Source organism: Myripristis murdjan, chromosome 23 (assembly GCF_902150065.1).
Source record: "Myripristis murdjan chromosome 23, fMyrMur1.1, whole genome shotgun sequence".
In the NCBI taxonomy this organism is placed as follows: domain Eukaryota; kingdom Metazoa; phylum Chordata; class Actinopteri; order Holocentriformes; family Holocentridae; genus Myripristis; species Myripristis murdjan.
This window is the reverse complement of record NC_044002.1, coordinates 13,299,483-13,324,796: the sequence shown is the minus strand read 5'-3', so window position 1 is coordinate 13,324,796 and position 25,314 is coordinate 13,299,483. Positions and strand designations below refer to the sequence as shown.

Here is a 25,314-nt window from a genome sequence, read left to right as displayed (position 1 = left end):
ACATTATTACTGGTATTAGCACGATACCAGAATGCCTGGCTCATATTTAATTTAATTTAATTTATTATTTCTTTCATTTATATTCACAGTAGTGTAAGATTGTTGTTACTTTTTCTGTATACATCCCTGTGAGATCCATATCACAAAGCTGTCTTTTCTAATAATTGATACCTAATAGATACATTTTCCATTCAGCTTTTCTCTTTTTATTTTTATTTTATTTTATTTTTTACACAGGAGGGTAAGACGATGTTTGAACAGGAGCTGTACAACAACTTCGCAATCAACCTCTCCAGAGCCTACTTCATCACATTTGCTGGGGATGTGAGTGGCCCGCTCTACTGCTTTTAACCTTTCCCTTTGCTCTCTGATCATTAGTGTTCCAGGTTATGGCCTTAACAGCTATCAAATATTATAATATTTTTGCTTGTTTTGTTTTCATGATTTGAAGCTAGTATGGATCATGCAGAGTGGAGAGAAAAGACAGAATGTGAGCATAATTTAAGAAACTGTTGGGGTTAGAGTCCAATGTGAAGGAGGACATAAATGCTTTGAATGCGCTGCATACTTACCTCTGATCATGTTTGAAGCTTTTCTTTGTTATTCATGTGCCGAGTGAGTCTGAGCTCCAGGATCCATAAAAAACTTTTTCACCCCTGTGCAGCTTCAAAACTACATGTTGTGAATATGAAGTCCTTGAAATCTTACTTTTTCCAGTGTGAGGTTTCTAATCTTGCAGCCATAATGATACTGTCAACCATCTGTTCTTATGCGGAATAGATGGAGTTTTTGCAACCCTGGCTTTGTGTTGTATCTAAGGTATTTCACATGACCAGGGCCTTTTATTTGTGGAGCAAACATCTTAGCTGTTTAGCACCTTAGCTTTGCTGTGGGTCCAGTGGCTCAGACTCCAGCAGACCATGAGGTATGAGGGACTACTGATTGTAGTGATAACGATAGAGAACCAGGCAATCAATGGCAAGTTTGGGTTATATTTGTTTGGCACATGGAGTAAAATGAAGTTACAAAGTTACTCATGAAGTGCACTACCATATTTCATGAAATCCGGACCATCTGTTCATTGTTTTGCTGTGCTAATTTGCTATTGTGTGCGTGTGTGTGTGTGTGTGTGTGTGTGCGTGTGTGTGTGTGTGTGTGTGTGTGTGTGTGTACAGGCATGCCAGGTGGGTCTGAACTTCGCCAGTGAGGAGGAGGCCAAGCGTTTCCGTGCCCATGTAACAGAGCTACTGGGAAGAAGAATGAGAAAAACCGGTACATATTTATTGATTATTTAGCAAGATATTACATACTTTCCAAACTCGCTGCAAAAACGGACAGGTTTAGCTTTTTTTTTTTTTTTATTCACTGTTTAAACATTTTGATGCTTGCTTCAAGGCATCTCAAGTCAGATCAGATTATCACAGTGCAACTGAAATGTTTTTTGGATAGCTGTAAAATTATCTGTCCATTTGGCAAGATTTTTGGCTTAATTAGCTTGACAAAATCTGAACACAAGATCTGATGGCTCGCTAAATTTGTCATGTTTCTGCAGTGATCAGCCACCCAGAACCAGGCAAAAAAGGTCTGAATTTGGCTGCTTGGTTTTATGTTGATGTGCAAGCCATGCTTTAAAAGATGAGTCCACTTCGGGCTTGACTTTAAAGTCCATTTGAACCATTGCTAAATATTCTATTGTTATTATTATCACATTATTAAAAAAAAATGCTCATACTGGAAACTGTTAAGGCTACTTTTTGCCTGGGTCTGTTCTCTGTACCCTCCTTGATTCCACCTTTGTTGAACTACAAGCTGTTTCTCAATGTTCTTAAAGCTGTCCATACCCAATAACAGTTTCGAACCTGTCATCTCTCTGTCTGCAAATAATAAAATTCCTTCAGCTCCAGCCATTCATCTTAAAACTAAAAGATGATACAGACAAAAGTTAAACCAAAATGGTGGTCGCATATTTGAGATATCATCAAAATCCTCTAAGCTTTTGTGTTGTGAAATTCTGTCAGATAGACTATTGTTAGTTTTTAATTTAATCTGTACATCTGTGCTACTGTCATGGAAAAGTCCCCACCTGCATGATTTGTTAGTCCATCATGCCACCCCTCTGACTGGGATTTGCAAAACTTTGGGCACTTAAGCATTTTCAAAATTACACTGACTGGCCCAAGGGGGGCACTGCAATTTCAGGTTAAAACAAGCCTGTCTTAAGGGGTACTGCATATTTTGTGGGGGAAAATAAGTTTCGTTTTGGCTTGCCTTTCTTGAATTAAACATTCAGTAGCTGGTGGTAAGTGAGCTTCATCACCGTTAGGCTGGTAACAGCTGTTAAAAATTCATTTAAATATATATATATTTTATTATCATTAGAAAGTGTTCTTAGGCAGATACATGGTTCTTATCCAGCACCAACATTTTTGGTTTGTTTCGCACAGCGTAATTGGAACCAAAGCTCTCAAAATTTTGTCCTGCAGTATACATCTGACTGTAGGGAAAATGAGCTCTGAATGTCTGTACACGTCTCTGTTCATCTGAACTGAGTCTTGTTTCTGCACACCTGTGCAAATACAAACCTCTAACTCCTAAATGCCACTCAACCCTCAGACTTTCATCATTATCTTTGTTTGGTTAAAACCGTGTATCTATTCTTCTTCTGTGGTCATTTCCTGACCTGATTGCGTTGTTATCTTCCATCTTTCTCTCTCCAGCCCTCTGCATTGGGTGCCTAATCTTAGCTATAAGACTGCTACTCTTTGACCCTCAGCCAAAGGAAAACTCAAGCCATCAGTACATGTAGTGTGTGTGTATCTGTGTGGTTGTGTTTTTGTCTGTTGGCTCTGCAGAGTAACTTTCCTTTAATTAACCAGCTGTGTGCTACCCTTAAATCTAACCCTCACCCTCTGCTACAATGAATGTTCAGTGTTATAAGGAACATAAACAATACTACGAGAGGGAGGGAGGGGCATGTGCATTGCCCTCTTGGTAGAAGATAGTGTTTTGTACCTCTGAATGTGCATTCGCCTGCAGTATTATTAGCAGCCATGGTATGTATGTGTGTATGAGCGTGTGACTTTAGTCTGTTCAACACACTAACAGATTACCTCGCTTGCCAGTTACTCCAAATACCCTCCATGTCTGTGCAGCGCTTGCACAATCCTGCCGAGCCCTGCGCTTCAAAATCAGACTCTCTTCTCCTTGCACACCTGTGAACTGACACACTCACGTCCGCGCTTCTCACTAACACATGCATCTCACAGCCGAGCACAGTAATGTAATGATTTCACTTGTCTGTGTTCACAGAGAAGAGACGTGACCCTCCAAATGGTATGTTATTCAGTATTTATCATATTCTATAGCTGCAGTAATAAACAGATTAGTGTCAGTTGGTATTTTCAAATAATTTTTGTGTTTTTTTTGTTTGTTTGTTTTGTTGTTTTTTTCCTCCAATCTGCTTAGTATACCAGATGGGTGGGGTTTATCACATCAGGATAATTCAGATTAAGTCTGGTTAGTTGTCAACCACAGAGAAGCATTCTAAATTGATCAAAATACTTTCCTGTAATTGCGGAAAGTTTCTGGCATGTACTCTGTGGGGCAAACACCAACCATCTGGTACTTGTAAATAGTATAATGAACACTAAAGAACCTGATTATAGAAAGAAGTATTAAATTGATTCTATTTAAAAAAAAATAAAAAATTCTTGACAGCTGTTGAGGAACTTATGCAATTGCATTTTAGGGTGACATATTGTTCATATGAACAGTGTTGCTTATCCTCTTCACTGATGGTGTTGATAAAGCGTTTAGCCTGCAATTCTGAATCAAAGCCATGGGCTTAATCTGTAGAAAGGGAAACCATATGATGTTTAATCCTGATTAAGCTTCTAATGGGTTGACATAAATGTGTCTTGCTCTCTCTCAGTATCTTTATCATGTTCCCTCATATAGAATCCTTCTGAACCACGTATTCAGGGTTATGCCACCCTCCCTGGTGCCCCCTGCCTTGCCTATACTATACCCATTAAGGCGATTAGAAATGAATTTAGGATGGAACAGTGTGGAAAAAGAAACCTGGCAGCTCCGCTTTGCTAAATTCCTCACACATACACATTTCTTTGAGCAGGTCTTAGAAGTAGTACTTATGTTTCTCTGACCTCGTAGAGGTAAGGTTAAGATATGATTAACATAGAAAAGTTATTGTAAAAAATTGTACAGACACACATTTAAAACAAACATTTAAAGAAGCATTGCCATTTAAGGTGCACACAAAAATGTCAATATTGACATGCAAAATAATAAACATGAAGACGCCTTCCCTTTCACAAACCCTCACTCATGCCTCACTTGGTACTCTGTTGTTGTTGTTGTTGTTGATGTTTTTTTGTCAATCAGTTGTCATTTAGTTGGTACTACAATCCTGCCTCCCAGCACTGGGATACAGACTGAAGCCAAATTGTTTTTAGTGGTGATGGTGATTTACAGCTAATTTTGGTGTTTGGCTGATGGATGATGCAATTAAATATAGTTTTGGATTCAGAAACAAGTAGCACAAGCATTTTTGGTTATCACCCCCAAATGTTGACCTCAAACAAATAATTATTCATTTCAGACTGCAAGCTCGCCTTGGTTGTGGTCCCAAATGACACATTCTTCACTGTTTTGCAGTCACTTGCAATCTGCAGAAACTGCAGAAAATGCAGTAAGGCCTGTGACAACAAAAATGTTGACGCACCAACAGGAAGACAGACTTTTAGTGTTTTTTTAGTGTTTTAGTGTTTTTTAAGATGCACCGAGAATGTAAAAATTGCATCATATGGCTAACATTCTTTTACCGGGATTTTTTGAGTAGGTATGTGAGTGCCCAGGTTCCTCATTTCCCTCCCTATCCCCATCTTGTTTGGCTTTTCTGTGTCATAGTGCTTTCCTAGCACTAATGCTCCGGCTGGAACCAAATGCTCTTTAGAGATCATCCATGATCTAATGGTATAGGAACATAGAGTAAATGTCATCTGTTTAAATGTAGATCAGTACCACGTTTTCACTGTATGAAACTTTACAGAGTTCCAGTCTTTTACTGAACAGCCTAAACTTAGACTGTTGGTTTGGGATTATTTGACAAAAACACGTGAGTGATTCTTCTACCTATGGCAAAATGAAATCAAGTCAACACACAGATTCTGGGATGTTACATGTGGTTCTTGGTTTTTGTTTTAGCTGTATTATTCGAGTTCCTATTGCAGCCTGAGATGGATCTAGTATTGACTTATTGGTGCTGGTGCATCCGTTGATAAAATGTGATAAAGTTTCTATTTCATGTTTGTATGACTCATCTATGCTACAGAACACAGGCACGGTTAATGCTACTGTTAGGGTTTAGATTCCCAATGAGTCTAGAATTAAATGGGTAATATAATATAATATAATGTACGCACTCATGGTCATAGAAGCTTTGGATAAAAGCTTACATCTATTGACACTTGTTTGTTACATTATAGTTATTTATTGGTAATGTCACTTAATGTCACGTTTCACACACTACTGTGCACTTCAACGGCTGAAACCATAATTCATATGCGAAGTGAAATAGTATCTACATGGATGGATGGAGCAGTTTGAAAAAGGAAAGCTGGTAAAAACTCAAATACTTTGCTTTCAAACACACACACACACACACACACACACACAGTGTTCATAAGCATTTATTTAAGTAGGTGCATTTGAGTCTTCTTATAGTAGGACCTCAGAGGTATCAGTTATAAACAGTTAAGGAAGAGCAGGCAGAAAATTACACATGCAGGGAAGGGAATTACCAAAGTCATAACTGTTCTCTACTTTATATTGCCACTGAGTAATATTGCGTTGATCAGGTATTAAGCAATATCACATTCATGGTCACGCTGTTATACTGAATATCAGCATGGCTGTGATTCAGTCATAGAGACAGCTGTGCTGATATTCAGCGTAACAGCACAACCTGGAGTGTGATATTTCTTTTATACAACAGTTACACAGACATCATTCATGAAGTAATGGTAATAAGACACAAATAAATTAACGGTTGTTACTGAACATTACTAAAGTGGAGTGACACTGCACATAATAGTAAAACAACAGTTATACTGTAAATCAGCACTCAAGGAATGCATCTTGTCCAATCAGATTGCCTCACCAGAACTAACTGTTGTATAATAGATATTATAGATATTGAATAAAAGATATTTAAGAGGTTTTTAACATACAGTTGTTGCACACTAGGGGTATAGTGACACAGAATTCTTAAGTTATTTGAGTAGTGTAAGAAATTGGACCAAAAGCCACTAAATGCTTATGATATACTGAACGAGATGCAGTAACATAACACTGATACAGTTTCCTAGATGCTGATACAAGAGAATGTTGCGTGCTTTTATTGTGACATCAGTAAATTAAACTGGAGTGTTGGTCTATGAACTACATGCCCTTTCCCAGCTCTCAATATGGCCTGTTGACTCTAAACAGATGGGTTGCATTTCTGGATGTATACACAAACACTCCGAGGTTTTGTATACTACATAAGACATACGGCCTAAGTTTTGACTCGGTACCCATTTTTCTGAGTGTGTGTGTGCGTGAACCAGTTTTGGACTGACAGATGGCGTGATTTGACCCAGCTGGCTTATTAATAATTACGTCTCTGCATGTGCACCCATGTAGAGCTTTCGACTAGACGGGCAGCGCGTTTTGTCTGCAGGCATTTAGCTGATGCACTTTACAGCATGGGCATGTCAGTGTTTTGCATTGGGTCACATGCCATGTTGTCATTTTAGATGCTCACTTGAACCAACAGGTATTTCAGTGCCATTTAATTATATACCATTCTGGGGCTGGGTCTATGTACAGCAGAGGATTTAGCTGTCATTGTCTATACATTTTCTTTTTTTAGTGCTAGTGTTGTCCTGTTGAAAGCTACTATATGTATCTTTGTTGCTGTCTCAGTCTTTTCCCGTCTGTCCCCTTGTGTTTATCTCTCACTTTCCATTACGGCAACATATGCCTTCTCCATATATCAGCTCTAGTGCTGTGCTCTTATCTCCTTTTGTTCTGCCCTTTGCCCTTTCCTGTTCACTCCAGCTCATCTCTTACTCTGCCCTGCCCTCTAAATTCTGCTCTTCATCTCCTCACCATTTCTTCCTCCAATCTATCTATCACTCTCTCCTCTCTCTCTGTCTATCACCCTGCAGACAGATTCATCATGTTTTACAAACCCCATAGATTAACATAGGATTAAGCGTGCATGGGTTTTAATGGTTACGTAAAATCCAGCAATGGAATAATTTGCTGGGATTAGATCCGGCGGGGCTGCATGTTTTGGAGAAAAGGGGAGGAGATAGTAGTCTAGGTGGGTGGAGATTCAAAGACATGGACACAATCCAAGCATGATAATCTATCAGGGCACCCTATTGAGATGGAAAGACAGCTATTCAAAGTGATTGCAAAAGAGAGATAAATACTCAGACCATCGTACCAACAGACACAGCAGACAAAACAGAGAGAGCAAGTGAGAGGAATCCAGCAAAACTGAGGCAGCAGTGGAAGGAAAGCAAGAAGAAGAGTCAACTTAAAGTGCTTCCTGGCTCTTTTCCCTTCCCATGGCCTGACTGGATATCTGCCTCCACACCTCTGACAACTTGACCCCACTGCGCCAGATATCAAATGCTGAGCACTATAGACTGTTGAATGGAGTTCATCAAAATTTGATTTATTTACAACATTTGGATTGTGCTTTTCCTGTTCTTATGGACAAGATGAAGGCAGTAGTTGCCCTTTAGGTCCTGTTTGGCAATCAGCCTTTTCCTGTTGGGCACAAGAACCTCTTTGGATGTGGTATCTCCACCACAGTCAGAATCATTTGCACACAACCGTGGATTTCTTTCCCAGCTGAAACGGAATCTCTTGGATTTGTCTAGCGTTGGAATCAGCTTGGTTTTCACTCAGAAATCTCCATGAAAATCTTTTCATTTGAACCAGGATTTTGTTCACCCTGATTGTGACGCATACTCCTTTATTCACCCACTCCATCTTGCCCATGCCTGGTCAGCATCTATGATGATGTTCTGTACCACCTTCCTGTCTGCTCCCTCTGAGGAGTTGGGATGTGAGGGCGGAGGGGGTGGATCAGCAGTTGGAGGAGGCGGCGTGGGCCCAGGTGGCTGTCTGTCCTCCCTGCACTGTCTGGTTCTTCCCCAGGAGGACCTTTACCCACCTTTCATCGACTCTACTTCTCGGCTGTCCCTTTGCCCAGAAAACAGAGCTTGCAGTGTGGTAGGGAAAATGCTCCTTGATGTAAATAAAGCCACTTGTGGAGCAAGAGATGGAGGAGGTGTATGGGACCGGGTGAGAAGGCAACGCAGCCGATCAGCCTCACCTTCACCCAGCAAAACTCCCAAAAGTCCCTGTAGGGAATATCTCAAGGGTATGTATAGCCGAGGAACTGGTGGAAAACCCCTTGTCACTAAAAACGTATGAAGGCCATTGCAGTCATGAAAACACTGAATTTTGAGCAATGTCCTGAGTGTGATGCATTTGTTGTTGTTGTTGTTGTTTCCAAAAGCAAATCTCACAGGGGTGCATGTTTTTGAACCTTAAAACCCAGGTAGTTTTGTTAAATTGGTCTTTAAGAAAAACATCAGCATGAAATCAAGATTATTACCAATGAACAAGGTGCAGGCGAATAACATCCACAAATGCAAGACTTCAGTCTGAAACTCTGACCACCAGACTTCAGCATCAGGCCAACCGCTCGTTACTGATTTAATTTCTGTGTGTTTTTCCACGTTGGCTGCATGCGTATAGTGAAGTTGCCATTAGCGTTGGCTGTATGTAACGGCTTGTTTTATCGCAGTTGGCATCACCATGTGTGGTTGTACCCGCTGGGGTTCCTGTGTCCAGGCTATTCCAATTTCACAGCTTGAAAAAATATCAGAAACAGAAAAAGCTTTACATGAATTTAAGAAGTAAGCAGCATTCTGTATAAATAATAGATAATTAAATTTGCAGATGCCTCTGGTATCTGCTGCTGAACATTTCTGATGGCTGTTTGAATATTTTTGTAGTAGAAACTAGTACTCTTTGATGTGTTGACAGTGAAAGCTAAGCTAAATAGTGATGGCATCTCATTATCCTCTATCATAATTCCTGTTTTCAGCAGGTGTGCTTTCCAAATGGTCATTAAGTAGTCTTGATGTATATTTGTGTATTTGTGTGCCCTACACCATCTGTTTTAAATAGCTGACAGTTTTGAACACCATGATTTTAAAATGAGATATTAGCCATGTGGAAAAGTGGCAGCTGCATCAAAATTAATAATAGTCTAAAATTAAGACCAGAAGTATTTCTGAGGAATGCTAAGTTACTAAACTGGTAAGTGTGTTTTCACACCTGCCTCGTTTAGTCTAATTGAATCAAACTCTGGTGTGTTTTTCCTCTCAGTGCAGTTTGTTTAGGCAGGTGTGAAACCAGCAATCATACAACGGGACCAAGACTCTCTTGAGAAGTCGGTCTCAGCATGGTTAAAAACCAGTTCTGGAGTGTTTTGCATGCGGTGTGAACACGAACCAGTTCTGGAAGCTCAGCTGTGCATTGTGGACTTGTAATTAATAACAGAAAGAAGCGACTCGGTAGCATTAGCAGCATAGGAACACAAGGAAGCAAAGGTTGACATGGAGCAACATGGAAATGAATGTTTTTTTTTTTGTTTTTGTTTTTGTTTTTCTCCCAAATGATCACTGTAACAATGAAGAAATGTCAAAACTGCTGACTGACCCTGACCAATGAGCAGGCTGACAGCTGCCACATGGTTTTTGTTGATATGATTTGGTTTGTTTGAATTCTTTGCAGTGTGAAATTGAACCAATCCAAATGAACAGTGCAACAAAGTATCAACTATTCCACTGATTTGAACCACAGCAAACAGACTACAGATGTGAAAACGTCCTAAATGGGCCAGTTGACAGAGGGGACATGAGTCTCTAATAATGCCACATACCTGAAGCCTTGTTTCACAAGTCTCAGGAATCCTAATACAATTCCCAATCACCATCTGAGCCAAACAATAAAACCTCTAATGGCCATTAAGTGGTGCATTAGCTACATAATTGAAAGAACATTGATTATCTGAAGGAACCACATTCTTACTCTGTGTGGCTATTAATGAATTGACAACTATATGCTCCCCAGACACACATACACCATAAATTTAGACACAACCAGGGATACAGTGTTAATTTATTTGCTGAATTTTAAAACACTAAGCATATTAAACAATGACATCATAATTACGTTACAGACTCATTGCCATCATGGACTCGTGGCAGGCTCAGCAATAAAACACGCAAATGTTCTTTTCTCTCGGGATCTGGCAGAAACAAACCTACAACCAATTTAAGGTTTCTCTAGTTTCAGAAAATGCTTTAGTCTATACATTGCATGCTTGTTTGAGAAGATCTAATTTTCATCTTTTTGCAACTGTCAAGGACCCACGTTGCCCATGGCCACCGTCGACATCAAGAACCCAGAGATCAACAATGTTCAGCGTTACCATAACAACTCTCAGGTCAACAACATTGTGCACTCCTCCTTCCCAAAGAAAGAGAAGAAGGGGAAGGCAAAGAAGAAGAGGTTGACCAAGGCAGACATCGGCACACCAAGCAACTTCCAGTGAGTCACCAGGCAGTAGCCGGGTTTGGTTCAGCTCAGATGATGGATAAACTTTATCCTCATGGGGGAATATCTTTACAGTTGAAAGTACAAAGTACAAGTACAAAAATGCCATATTTACATTAGCATTGACATCAGTGATCATACCACAGTTAGACAATCATCAGCATCATCACCATCATTTTTAGTTCAGTTCAGAGAGTCATTTATTGTCTCATGAGGGAAATTTGTTTTGTGCGTAAACTTGTACACAAGTTTTACATGCAATAAAAGAAATATAATGAAAACACAATGATATAAAAAGCACATAATCCATGATACGCTGCAGCTAATTTGGCTCTTGCTAAACTCACTGGGTATTTGGGCTAAAGTCTCTAGTGTGGCAAACCTTGTCTAAGCTTTACCAACTAACCCAAACTGAAAGTGACATGGGAGATCAACTTATAGCCAAGTCCATTTTATTTTGTATAGCCCACTGTCAGAAATTAGACATTTGCCTCAAGGGGCTTCACAGCAGTATAACATACTGTATCCTTAGACCCTCACACAAGATAAGGGAAAACTCCCTTAAAAAAAAAAACTTGAATGGGAGGAAAAAGAGTAAGAAACCTAAGGGAGGGCAGCAGAGACTTAAAGTGTCTCTATAGCTGCTTCCTGCAATGGCACATTTGTGGCCCAGGGCAGCCGACTGTCAGAGTGATGCAACCTAGGTGCTGTTTGCAGCTAAAAACAACACCAACACAGCGTCTACTGTATGGACAGACACCAGGTAATAGGTTCAGAAATAGCTCGGTATAATAGCCATTGAGTCATTAATGCACAATGCTGCTTACACATAATGTACAAGCATCAGCCTATCACCATCACCATCATTTACTTACTCTATCTCCTGTCATTTCAGGAAGTGAATGACTCCATTGATGGAGGATGGAGAAATCAATAAATATTAATTGATTAAATATGAATTCAGAGAAAAATGTGAGGGGAAGACAACATATCATTGCCCACTGCCTCCCTTGTTAGACCTGACTAAATCGGAGATTAAAATCGATGAGATTTTGTAATGGGTTCACTCTATGTGTGCACCTAATATGACATACTGACCTTTGGTCCACAAGCATCATCAGCGCTGATAAATCTGTGTGAAATATTAACTAGGGATGGCGAAAATGGAAAATTTTCTTGGTCGACCACCGGGCCTCATCAGTCGGTTTATTTCGGTTAACCGAGAATATTATTTGATTGTCTGTAAACCTTAAAAGAATAACCGCAACAAACAACAGTTTCAGACATTTTTATTAAGTGTCTGAATATCATAAGCGGTCACGGAGAAATCGTTATGTAAAGTAGGCATGCTGAATCCTGTCGGTGCCGACATCGCCGGGTTAAATAACATACTTCTGTGTTTGTTTCTATCATAACAAAACGCCAACATTTGTAATAACGTTAGGTCACTAAACCATCCCAAACCAACCGGTAAATCAAACTGTCAGTGGTTTACTCGCTCTGATGTTTACATTCAACGTCCGCGAGATCTCTTTTTCTTCACGCCCTTTCTATGCTTTCTGGCACACTCGACTCGCGAGACCTCCTTAGGAGTGAACGTCTCGCGAGCATATGCTCGCGAGGGGCAGGTGTGTGGCGTGCACACTGGGTAATGTAGTATAGCCAAATCGCAAGGAGAGAAATAGAACAAGACGGTTCTATGAGCTCACGAGAAATCCCAGTACGCTGTAAAAACTCCCGGTACGCTACAGGCTAAAACTGAGAAGTGCCAGTACTCCGTACCGGTGCGTACCAGCCCACTTAAAGCATCATAATTCTGTTCGAAGTGAACAAACGCACGTCACATTCCAGGCTGACTCAACTTCTTTTTAACCAACAAGATTATTCGGTTAAAGTTCAAACGGTCAACAACCGGTCAAACGGCCACCGGTTAGCATCCCTAATATTAACCCAGGCTATTTCTTATTCATAATCTAATCCTATGGAATATGTGCCATGATTGATAATGTGAGGATAATCTAGGCTATGCTTTCAGGAATGGGGTCAATGGTCGCATGGGTGCTGTGTGGTCTGATAGTGTGGGGGATGGGTTAGAATCACAGGTGCCATCATGGCACTTAGCATACAGCAAACTAACCATCACCCATCACTCTGCCCATGCAGAGTGTTTGGACAGTAGGAACAGCCAAATATGTAAAAGTAGTCATTGCTAAAGCGTGAAAATACAAAAAAAAAAAAAAAAAAAACAATGTCAAGATTTGTCAAGATTAAAATTGGTCTTTCACAAGTAAAATAACTTGCAAAATTAGATTTTAAAGATCCTCAGATAGCATAATAGAATTTCATACAAAGTGTCTGAAATAGAAGAAATTTGAAATACGTTGGTGATGCATTGATGTGAAGGATTTGCTCCCACTACACATAATCTGGACCCTTAAGCTTGTCTCATTTTTTTCCCAATCTCTCACTCACACATACACAACAAAACACTCAAAGGTACACACACACACACACACACACACTAAAACCAAATGCAATCATACTTTCTGGGTATTTACATGGTCATCTTTGTGATCGAGTGTGATATACCGTAGTAAATGCTGTGTTCATCCCCATGGATCTCAACTCATGTTCTCATCTTGGCTCTGTTTTTTGGCTCTCCTCACCTCTTTCACTGACTATCATGTGCTCTCTTTCTTGCCGTCCCCTCCTTTGCAGGCATATCGGACACGTAGGATGGGATCCGAATACAGGCTTTGATGTAAGTATTAACAAAACTGTGTGTGCTGGACTGCACGTGTGGGAGTGTGTGACTGTGCACGTGCCATGCACCTTGGTGCATCCTTAAAATTTGGCCCAGGGTTTGTGTTTTCTGTTTGTCTGTCAGATGTCCTTCCCGGGGAGAGATTTTACAAATTCAGCATCAGCTCTGAAATATTAAGCCCTGCTGTGTAATGAAGTCATCATCGGTGTTACACAAGGAGATTTCTGCGGGGAAGGGAATGAACCTGTATCTGCATAATCCATGGACTCATTCCCCCCCCAAAAAGCATTGTCAGTAATTATGCTGGATGTTGGATGATGAGTATGAGATCATGCGGGTCAGAGGACTCAGCTGACTCTGTCTCAAAATGAAAAAAAATAAATTCAAATGATTTGGTTTTATAGGTTATTGCTTTCAAAGATTTGTATATTTTTGAATGGGGGGCATTTTACCCACCTGTCCAACCTTCAGACTTTATCTGAAGCACAAATCAGCGAATGCAATTGCAACATTTCTACCAAAAGCTCCCCTAAAAAACCCCAGGCAGCTGCCAGCATGAGTCAATAAACAAGTGAACTGCTAAATTTATGAACAAGTGAATTAAAGAGAGAGAGATGTATATGTAATCAATCATAGAAGTCCTGCTGTTAATGATACACGTCTGCTGCAGGTCTGCTACAAGCATTTTGTATAAACTTGGAGAACACACACTGTGTGGTCATGGGACAATGGGCAGCACCGCAGTAACGTTGATCTCTGAATCATAAGAGTGCATCAGGAAAAAAAAACTGTTTGATCTGCTGTGTTTTGGGTGGGAAGAGATTAGAATGTATTAGACCTAAAGATCAGAATCACTTCATCTACCAAGTACAATAACTGTGCCGGAATTTGGGCACTGGTGTTCGGTCATGTTGACAGACAACAGAGAAGGTAAGGACTGCCAGACAGGCTGAAAGAACAATAAGATCTCCCATACAGGAGACAGCTGAATAGATTTTTTTTTTGTGGTTTTGTTGGGTTTTGCTATATCATCTCTGCTGGCAGCAACACACAATATGAAACACAAAAATGTTGGTTTGATGAAGGGCCTTATGTGACAGATAATGATTTAAGCCCTTGCCAGACTTGTTTTGGCCTATGCTGGAATTTGGGTTAATGAGGCCTTAATTTTCTTCCTGAGTGCCAACTTGATAATATTACCATTGCTCCACCAGGTGGCAGTATGAGAGCTGGGTAGAGCATTGTGGTCCATTTTGCATTTTTCCTAAAGGGATAGCCCAGACTGTTTGAAATAGTAGCATTACTAATGCAATGTAAAAAAAAAAGCATCAAAACATTACTTCTCACAGTCTACACATTGATACCATTGGTTTGACTAAAACATCTACTAGAACAGACATTGTGTGGGTATTGAAAAAATAAGGAGATTCTAGTTGAAATATTATCTTGAAAGGTGCCATGTCTGTTTTGATATGATTATATATTCCTAATATAAACTATATAACACATGGGGTGTGTGCTTTCTGTTTCCAGCTCTTTCTTATCTGTTGTTTCTCTTTTAGTTTCTCTCTCACTCCCTCTGCATTCATGCATAGCTTAATTGGAAAAACAAGTTGTATTGTCAGGGTTAGGGTGGTGAGTTACTGTTGGTGCACCCATTCTTATCATGCATGCTTCTGTTGGCATTTTGAATAGAGGCATCCACAAAATGACACGTCTCTATATTTTCCCCCTGCAGCTGAATAACTTGGACCCAGAGTTGAAGAACCTGTTTGATATGTGTGGCATCTCTGAGGCTCAGCTCAAAGACAAGGAGACATCTAAGGTCATCTACGACTTCATCGAGAAGAAAGGAGGAGTGGAGGCTGTCAAAAACGAGCTACGAAGACAAGGTAAGGCAGACTGAAAAAAATAGTGAAAGTGAGTTTGGGGATTTACCAGACTCCGGTAGCCAAACAAATGAATCCAGATGAAATTTGAGATTTTCAGAATTATTTTTTTTAATCCCCAGCTAGAGCAACATGTGATTAGGAAGGTGACCCCTCCTTTGCTTAGAAGTGCCACTCTCACAGTAAATACGTTTGTTTTCATTTGGATGGCGTTTTTCCACTGTAAGATGGTTCAAATGCTGTTGCACAAACCCCAATCCTAGCAAAGTAGTCAGAGGTAAATCCTTTCGAGGGCCCTGTCTTTAGTTTGTCTTTGTTAGGCATATTTGCATTGACAGGAAGAAATAAAGATGTGGGTGTGCTCTGCTCATGACAAGTCCCTGTATTGTTAAACTTGACACTTAATACATTTTGTCATTTTTTTGTTTTGTGGAAATTGGAATTGTTATGAGAAATTGTTATGTTTAATACGTGACTGCCAGTTTAAGATCAGCGTGTGATTGGTAAATCTAATTAGCGTGGTTGTATTTTCAGGTCCACCCAGGTGTAGTGGTAGGTTTCTACGCATGACTCTGGTGTGACAGTTCATTACTGAATTTACACAGAATATTAATTTGACCTGACAGTTAATTGTTGGTGTATGCGTTTTGTTTGTTGTGTAAGTAAGTTGTTTGGTACCTGTTGACTTCCTAAAGAAACTGGTGAAATGTTTTTATTCACTATTCCTGACATTTCTTACAGATATTTATTCTTTCTGCTGCTGTCCAAGTGTTGTGCTTTAAAGTAGCATCTTAACACAGAAATGAGTCTTGAGATGCTCAATTGAAAACAGCCACAGGATTTTGCAGCTGATCCTAACTGCATGGTGTGATACCACCAAGAGCTAGAGAACTGCAGAGCATTTTGGATGGAAGCATGGTGTGAATTCCCTCAAGTGACCATCCAGATCTTGCAAGCTGCGTCGTCTTTATCAGACACATTTGGAGACGTTGAGATGTGAAAATATGGCAGCTTATGAAATCTGGATGCTCTTACAAGGCTGTGGTGTGAACTGTACATGTTGCATAATAATGATTACTAGTATGCCTTTTATTTATTTTTTTTTTAATTTATGTGTTTACTTTCTCTCTCTTCCAGCCCCTCCACCCCCTCCATCCAGAGGAGGGCCCCCTCCTCCACCCCCACACCATGGCTCAGCCCCGCCTCCTCCACCTCCTGCCCGGGGCCGGGGCGCACCCCCTCCACCTCCCCCCTCCAGAGCCCCCACCTCAGCGCCTCCACCTCCTCCCCCGTCCCGGCCAGGGGTGTCCGCTCCCCCACCTCCCCCACCCAGCCGAGGCTCCCTTCCTCCTCCCCCTCCCCCATCCCATGCCTCTATGCCCGTGGCTCCTCCCCCACCGCCTCCTCCTCCCGCCTCCTCAACTCCATCCGGGACCGGGGTGCCGCCACCTCCCCCTCCTCCACCCCCACCTCCCGGTCCTCCTCCCCCTGCTCCTCCCCCACTCCCGGAGGCTAACGGAGGGGACAGCGGGCTGCCTTCACCCATGGGGGGCAAGTCGTTGCTGCTGAGTCAGATCAGAGAGGGCACCCAGCTGAAGAAGGTGGACCAGAGAGAGAGACCAGTGTCGTCCACCGGCAGAGACGCTCTCCTGGACCAAATCAGACAAGGCATTCAGCTTAAATCGGTGAGAAATCTCTCTAGTAATGCATTTTTTGCATTGAACATAGATTTAAGAAAGATCTCTCTGTTGCATATCGGACTATGAAAGCATCCTCTTTTGTCTGTGGGACTTTGAGCATACAGCCTGTTGCACGTATTGTCCAAGATGCTGGTGGCTCCTCCTGCTGTACATGCACAAAGATCTAGCAATTAACATTTGAAATCTTTGGAAAAGACTTGCAACAAATATTTTAATTTATCCCCATTAATGCCTAACCGCCGCTGTAATTAGTGAATTTAATTTGATCAGCTTAAATTGTGTTAAAATCTGCAACCTCTGATGTTCAGCTGAAATATTAGTACATCCCTAACGTTAACTTTGCTGATGCTTTCCTTCCCCCAGAGGGAAGATACTCCAGACTCAACTCCTCCCACCCCGGCTCCCTCATCAGGCATTGTGGGGGCTCTGATAGAGGTGATGCAGAAGAGGAGTAAGGCCATTCACTCCTCAGGTACACAAACACACACACACACACACACACACACACACACACACCAGAAAATACAGGTACAATGCAGGTTGTCTACCACAAAAAAGCAAAAATAATTTTTTTTAAGGCATTCTGGAAAATAGATTTAATTCATCATGGCTGGAACTGATGCTTGACATTTCATATTTTAGCATTCTATTACTGCTAAATGCATACCTAACAGCTTTATGAATTGTTCTGTGTGAATGTCTTATTCTCTCCCATAGACGAGGATGATGACGATGATGAGGACGAAGACTTTGAGGATGATGATGAATGGGACGACTAGCGATTTTCCTCCACCTGACCTCCCCCCAGATGATTATGACACTAAATTGTTCCTGTCTTTCTAAAAGCAAAAAAAGAAAAAAAATCTTTAATTTCAAATTATAAATGTAAATGTTCTGTCGATTTGCTGTATATTTTTGTTGCCTTTATGCTTTTTTATTAATCTGTGCAATACCTCATTTAATCTGTAAATGTTTGTCATTCTCATACCTTACTGTAAAGTTTGTTGTCCCTTCCTCCTGTCACATTCTCGCTGCCTGTCGGTATCTTTTTTTTCCTCCTTCTCTCTCTAGTGATACCAGAATGTCACGCCTCACTTTTAAACTTGTTTTCTTTTTCTTTCGATCCCATCTGTCTCAGTGTCTCCCCCTTCGCCCGTGTCTTCGTCTTTTCCATATTTATCACCTCTATCTTTCCATCACTCTAGCATTACTCTCACCTTTTGCCTTTCTCTCGCACTCTCACTCCCTCCCTCACTCTTTCTCTCTCATGTCGTCTTGCTCTCACATATTCCCTTTTCCCAGATTAACATGTGCAATTTTACATCAAGTTGTCTGTCAAACCATAGAGTCGAATGTGTGTTTTTTTTTTTTTTTTTTCCTTCCTTTTGGTCAGTGATTGAACAGAGGGCTCCGAAAACAAGTTGCCAGAAATCCTTCATCTTGTCATCATTGTTAGTCAGAGGGGGGGGGGGAAATCAAATTATTTTCATACCCTATCGCTCTCTAGTTTATTTTTACTTATTCAAATGATCCTAGTTTAGCACTCTCTTATTTTCTTACAACAAAGAAGAAAAAAAGAAAGAAAGAGCTCTTTTTGGACTATTTAGCTTCATTTGCTGTTAACTGTAAATTTGCTCCAGAGTTTGAGTCTTGTTATATTTTTGCACAAATTGAAAGAGGAGACTCGCTGCATGACTACAGGACAGTTTCAGGTCTGTATCATTATGGATCATGCATATGCTTTAAATAATGACGCAGAATACACTTAAGCAGTACGCATTTTTAACCGTTGTACACCACACCACACCACACTACACACACATGCACATACAGAGGTAGCCCACAACATTATGGATGGCTATCTGTTGTGAATTTTAGTTCTTTTTTTTAATCATTGTCACACTACAGATTCAAAGGAAATCATGCATTTGTTTTTGTTTTTTTTCCTTTTATCTTCTTTTTTTTTACAGTAGCAACCGGAGTAAAAATACCTGTTTGTTTGAATCAGGTCATTCAGCATGTAAAGCTTGAGGAATAAAGACATTTTACTTTTACAGACCTTACACTCATTATGGGTCCAGATACTAAGTTACTGTACAGAAACAGTGGAGCTGAATTAGCGTTTATCTGCTATAGACACTAACTGCTAACACAGTGGTATAGAGAGAAACACATTTGATTCATAACATTTATTTGGACTAGAAACAATACCTTGTTGACTAAGCATAATTAATGAGGTATACTATAGAAACAGTTTATATACAGAATTAAATTGGTCTATAATTCTCTACAGAGTCCAAATAAATGTATGTAGACATAAATTTCAATCAGACCTGGGTCAGCTAGTGTTTACCAACAGTTATTAGCATTTGTATTAGTACAAGGTGGTTTGCCACACAGGACAGTACAATGAGTGCCAGTAGATTTAAGCAGCCACAGGAAAGCAGTAATATCTGGTTAGTACACTTTCCTGTGATTGATAGCTGTTCTAGCACTGATGTGGGAAACCCAAAACCTCGCTGCTAAATCCAAATTAAACCAAACTCTAGATGTTGTGTGCAACTGCAACTTGACCCAGGTTTGATCCCAACATTATGGCCTAATGTGTGCTCTCTACACTCGAGTGTTGCCCACTAACAGAATCCATACAGAGTAGCTCATATATTTGATCTACCTTTTAAGACATCAGTGCTGCTCTTTTCAGGTCCATAGACAAACTCTGGCGATTGCAGGTTTCAATATGGCAGCCACAGTAGACTTTATGCTCAGCAGTAACAACAGGGTTGCACCTCCTGTCAAGTCATCGCAGTAATATTTAGCTGGAAACTTTTTAAAGCTTCGCCACAGCAACGTTCTGATGCAGGGCAAATGCTTTAGAGCATTAAGAAATGTATGGGAAAACCCATCTATTGTGTTCTATGACCTTCGCAAAATCTGTGCCAGCTGGTTTGTAAAATTTTTGGCCTCTCACCAAGGCATTGCTATCAGGGCAGCATTGATATGATGTAACCAAGGAGCGCCAGGGCGAAGCAAATCTCTGGACATACGGCAGCCATAATGCAACCTTCCGCCAATGGCTCTGACTCTTTAGTAGCCTAATAAATCTGTACCTCTATTTCATGTTTGGCTTCAAGGTATATGTTATCCGGTGTGGTCACACTTTGCTAAATTAAACAAGTGGACTCGTGAGAATAGCATTTTGCAGGACCAATGGCTTGGTCCAAAGAATACTCTGATCTCAGTGCTGGTCCTACAACCTCTCAACTCAAGCAATTTTGTTAATCAAACTTGGTCCAATAGTATTGGTGAAGATCTGGTTCAAAGATCTAACATGGCATTGGTGAAAATGTTCCTTACTTGTCCATCAAATGCCCCTAAACACAGCTTGCTTGCAATGTTAGTTTTCATCATTGACACTAACTGCTCCTTGCTATGAAGAGCTAACGAACAACCTTGGATTGAGCGGTCGGCATTCTTCACTGGCCTGAATGAGGGATGCTGATATTGCCTGCATAATATTCTTTGGGTCTATTGAGGTGCCAACTTCTTTTCCTTCACACCATGACAAGTACCGAATTCAGTAAATCAGTATGAAACTCAAAATGTCTCTTGTGGTTGTTAGCCAGTCGGGGAAAAGAGGAGTGTTGCTGTCTTCAGGAGACGAATTGCCACTTGCTAGATGTTAGAACTCATCTTTTCTCAAACACCAGGATACTCTGGGGAAACCTAGCCATGTTTTCGCTGATGTTAGTTTCTGTAGGTAACTCAGTTAATAAGATGTTATGGACACCAAGCCTTCCCATTGAGGCTGGACAGAATAATGAACTCTTACATTGTACACTCAAATAAAAGGTTGATATTTACATAACCTGGTATTTGGGTCTCTTTTTACCATTGCAATTAATATGTTGTGTTCTGGCTGTGTACATCAAGTGTGAGCTACAAGATATCAAGGATGAAACATTTTTCGTCTTCCCACGTTTTATTTTCAGAATTCATATTTTTCATGTGAGACAACTGGGATTTAATTTTTGTGCCTTGTGAAATTCCCCATATTTGGAGCATGTTACTGTCTCCATCGTTTAAAGGTCTAGGTCTTTTTCTGGTTTCCAGCGTTGATGATGAACTCTTCGGCATATAATGTATGAAATCATTAAGGGGTCACAGCTTTCACTTCATATGAGTCACTTGTCCATTTCATTACAAAGCAGGTGGTCTGGATAGTCTGTACATTGTGTATGGTGTTAATTTGGTCCAGGGGTGTGTTTAAAGTGCCTTCTGGACATGTATAGTTTGATGAGTGGATGCTGGTACGTGTGTTACACACACATCCACAAATAGGCTCATGTCCTTCACATGAGATGCAGAGTGTAACTTGTGATCAGGTGTCTGCCTGCTTTAACAAACTGTCCCTGAGGCAAAATGATCACTTTCTGTGTGTGTGTGTGTGTGTGACTGGAGTAGAAATGTCTACTTTTTAGCAGCTATCTCCAAAGGCCCACATTAGGTTTTGTCCGTCCAGTGTAGTCCTGTTGAAATTGTGTACCACTTTTACAAGGATGAGAAAACAATAAAAATGTGTGAATGTGAGTGTGTATGTTTGTCCTTATATGTGAAACCAATCATCATTTTTGTGTGAGAATGGGACTTGGAGTGTGTGTGTATATGTGTATAAGTATGACAAATAGCATCTGCATTTGTTTGTCCGTGTGTGTGTGTGTGTGTGTGTTTTTGAGGAGTGATGCTTCATCACCTGCAACTTTCAGGCAGCCAGACAGGGACTTGAGCCGATCTGGTAACAGCTGAGCGCAGGATTATCGCATCCTGTACTGCTACCATTCCAGCCGGCCTGCCAGGTAGATATAGTGAGTGAGTAAGCATAAGTACAGCCAGTAAATTCCCTGGATCCATCTTTTTGTGTGTCACAGATAGCGATAGGAGTGTCGCTGTGTCCATTTACCAGTGTGTGCAGGAGCAATAAAATCTGAGAGAGCAAGAAGTTAAAAAATTCAGTGTATCATCTATCCATGCTGTTTAGGAGAGTGCCAGGACGGACTACAGCCAATCAGGAGACCAAGCAAATTACTACCATCTCATCTTCTCCAAGGTAGTCACAAACTCAGTAGAATCATATTTTGCTAATGATTAAGCTTATTTCCATATGAAGTTAATAAAAACATGAGTCAATGGGAAATGCAGTAGGAATAGAACAAGCCCATAGGGTTTACCAGGAATAGTAAAAGAATAGTAAAAGCAGATAATTAATAAAGTAGTTATTTTTGGCAGTGACCGTGATTGTGGGGACATTTGCCTCTAGTTCCACCGATAAAACACAGATATTTTTGGTACAAGAGGTTATTTAAAGCCTCGACCCAGTAATTAACTGCATGTGCACTAATACACAAATGGAAATGGACATAATAGACTTCTTAACTCCATGCTTTGCTGTTTATTTTTAGCTGACGTCCACATAATCTGACACCACTGTGACTCCCTTCTCTCTGCTGCCTATAAAGAGGATTAGACCAGGTATGGCACTTTCCACTAGTGTGGCAGCACCACTTGGACAGTGCCTCCATGGAGACCATACACATACATACACACTCACACACATTTATACAGATGGCATCATGAACATTTTTTTTTCTCTGACACCAAGAATATAAAACAGTTCCATCTTAGAAATAATGGGGGGAGAAAAAACATTTTTATGGGTCACTTTACAAAAAAATTGTATATTAGCATGTGCATACTCCAAAAATAACACTCTTGCAAGTCTGGAAAGCATGTTATGATCTGCACATGATCTCTCTGTACTGGGACAAGTGAGTCACCAGATGTCATTTACCTAATGAAATAAAATGAAGTCTCACCTATCTTTATCATTTTCACAGGGTAAACCAGGGTAATAATGTCTATTTCCTTGCAAAATGTATATAATTTGAATATCAACATATTATGTACACAAGAAGTATGCTTATGTAAACAGATTTCCTTAAAAACAGGCTACAGTTTGTCACATCACCAAGCGTCAGTGGTGATATGACTGATAATAATACATTTCTTGCCGCTGGTTAGCTATTTTCTTATTGTGTCAGATGATGGTGTTACATTTTCTTACTTCTTACTTCTTACTTCACATATTTCAAGTATTTCTTTTTTTTTTTTTTTCAAACTAATGGATTTCCCTCCATTGCTATCCACACCAGCATGAAGTTATGACCCGAGCTCATTAACTAATGCTTGAATTGATCTACATGTGAGCGTCTAATATAAAGAATCATCACTCCTTTATTCCATCTTTATATTTATTAAGAGTGTATTATTGCAAAACTGACACCGTGTGATAAAGAATGACACAAAGCCTAAATCAGGGATACAGTCAGAGAATTCACATTTCCTGCACACGTGTTGGGATTAAGCTGAAGGATATATGGAATTTTCAAACTAAAACATTAGTGTACAGTGTCACATAATTACCTCAATACCATAGCTAACATGTCTTTGTGGGTAACCTGGTTTAGGCTCTCACTGTCTTCATAATATAATCCATTATTCCTGTAAAGCTACAATATTCATCCAAAAGAGAAATGCTAAGAAAAGAAAAAAAATAAAATAAAATAAAAGTAGTGAGATTTTGAAAGTATTTAGAGCAAAGAAGAGGAGAAATCTGGAAGAAGAAAAAAAATAAATTAGGAGAAAAAATAGCACTCCAACCTGCAGTTGAACCATAACTGGCATGGATAAAAGGATGGAAAAAGACAATACACCCCAGCACCACTGCTTGGTTAAATTACCAGGGGAACCGCTGGTAATGAAAATGAGGATGAGGGTGATACTGATATGTAGGCTACTTTCCTGGTTATTTTCACAGGGAGAGAATATCGCTGAAACTTTTGCATGATGTCAAGGATGATGATGCAAATATCATTGATTATACATGGTAAATATCACAACAGCAGTGAGTTAAAGATAAAATAACAGCAGGGCACATTGTTCTCTCGAGCCCCACTCTGGGAATATGAAGTTTCTGTGGTGCATTATGTGCTATGCTATTGTAGATTTTTTTGTTCTTCGGCACTCCCATCTCTTTACCTTCTCTTTTATGTGTATTGATGCTGAATTCAAACCCTTGACATCAAGTAAATGGTATGCGGTTCAGCCTGCTGATCACCCACGACACCCAGTAAATCCATCAAAGCATCAGTTGCAATTGGTGGTTCAGTCATTTGACGTGCAGATTTATGTCCATGGTGATCAGTGGATTCCCTTCAGTTCAGTAAACATCACTGACTAGTTCACTGTAACTCAGATAGTCACTAATGTTCAGAAAGGGAGGCAAATCAGGGGAATAGCTCATTTGCTTTTAGTGGTTTGGTAATGTCAGCCATGCCAGCACCCTAAGGGCTCGGTAGAAGCAGATAACACAAGAATTTATCTGATTTTAAAGCCACACTACTGTGCTTCATCAAAGTCAAACCATGTACTTTCCTGAATCCGGAACAGCTCACTGAGTGCACCGAATATTATAAGTACCTCCTCTGACCAGATGAATCCAGGTGAAAGCCAAGATCCCTGACCGATTTCACCGAATAAATCCTTTTCACTCATGAAAGGGAGATGTAAAAGAAGGGAAGCAGGGAAAATGAGTTAAAACCTGGAGATAACTCACACAGGGATTATGATTATGACAGAAGGTATTAAATTTTAGTATCAGGGCAGTGGTCTTAAAATTTGTACACTCAGCTTGCATATTTGCTCTGAATCTATACGTCATAATCCATGGATGCTTTTTATCAGATTCTTTATATTATAGATTAAATTGGAACAATCTCATGAAGTGGGATATGGGACTGGGTCTCATTTTAATAAGTATGTTTGGCTGCCAGAAAATGGGACGAATCATGACTCCTACGGCCTACAAAAGATGTACAGCATGTCTGCCATCTTCTATCACTCCCATGACTGTGTATATCATTTTTTGGTGACTACTGCTAAACTTTCACAGAGATTATGAATTTTGAAAAAACTGCAATGATGAAAATGCACTCTAATAGTAAGTCAACTAGATGATAGTTCACTGATCAGCATTAGTGCTGGCTTACAAGTTATATTCTAAACCCTGAAGTACTCTGCATTGCATAGATGCCTCTGCAGATAGATGGGCAGATAATGACAAAGTGCTGTGCAAAAGGAATGAATGGTGTTTAGTGAGGTACTTTAGTTGGCAAAGCCACTAAGCATGCTGAAA

General features: G+C 40.2%; 1 protein-coding gene across 2 annotated transcripts in view; it reads left to right on the top strand.

The window, feature by feature from the left end:
- waslb (WASP like actin nucleation promoting factor b) overlaps positions 1-20,926 on the top strand; it is a 36,046-nt gene extending 15,120 nt beyond the window's left edge. The window contains exons 3-11 of one of the 2 annotated variants that reach the window (XM_030045685.1): positions 238-324; positions 1,176-1,272; positions 3,310-3,333; positions 10,521-10,704; positions 13,429-13,471; positions 15,213-15,366; positions 16,501-17,048; positions 17,427-17,535; positions 17,781-20,926. In XM_030045685.1, coding sequence (XP_029901545.1) covers positions 238-324; positions 1,176-1,272; positions 3,310-3,333; positions 10,521-10,704; positions 13,429-13,471; positions 15,213-15,366; positions 16,501-17,048; positions 17,427-17,535; positions 17,781-17,842 — 1,308 coding nt within the window. In that variant the 3' untranslated portion in view covers positions 17,843-20,926. The remainder of the gene's footprint in view (positions 1-237; positions 325-1,175; positions 1,273-3,309; positions 3,334-10,520; positions 10,705-13,428; positions 13,472-15,212; positions 15,367-16,500; positions 17,049-17,426; positions 17,536-17,780) is intronic. The other variant, XM_030045686.1, reaches the window with a different exon arrangement.
- Positions 20,927-25,314: the final 4,388 nt, after the last annotated feature.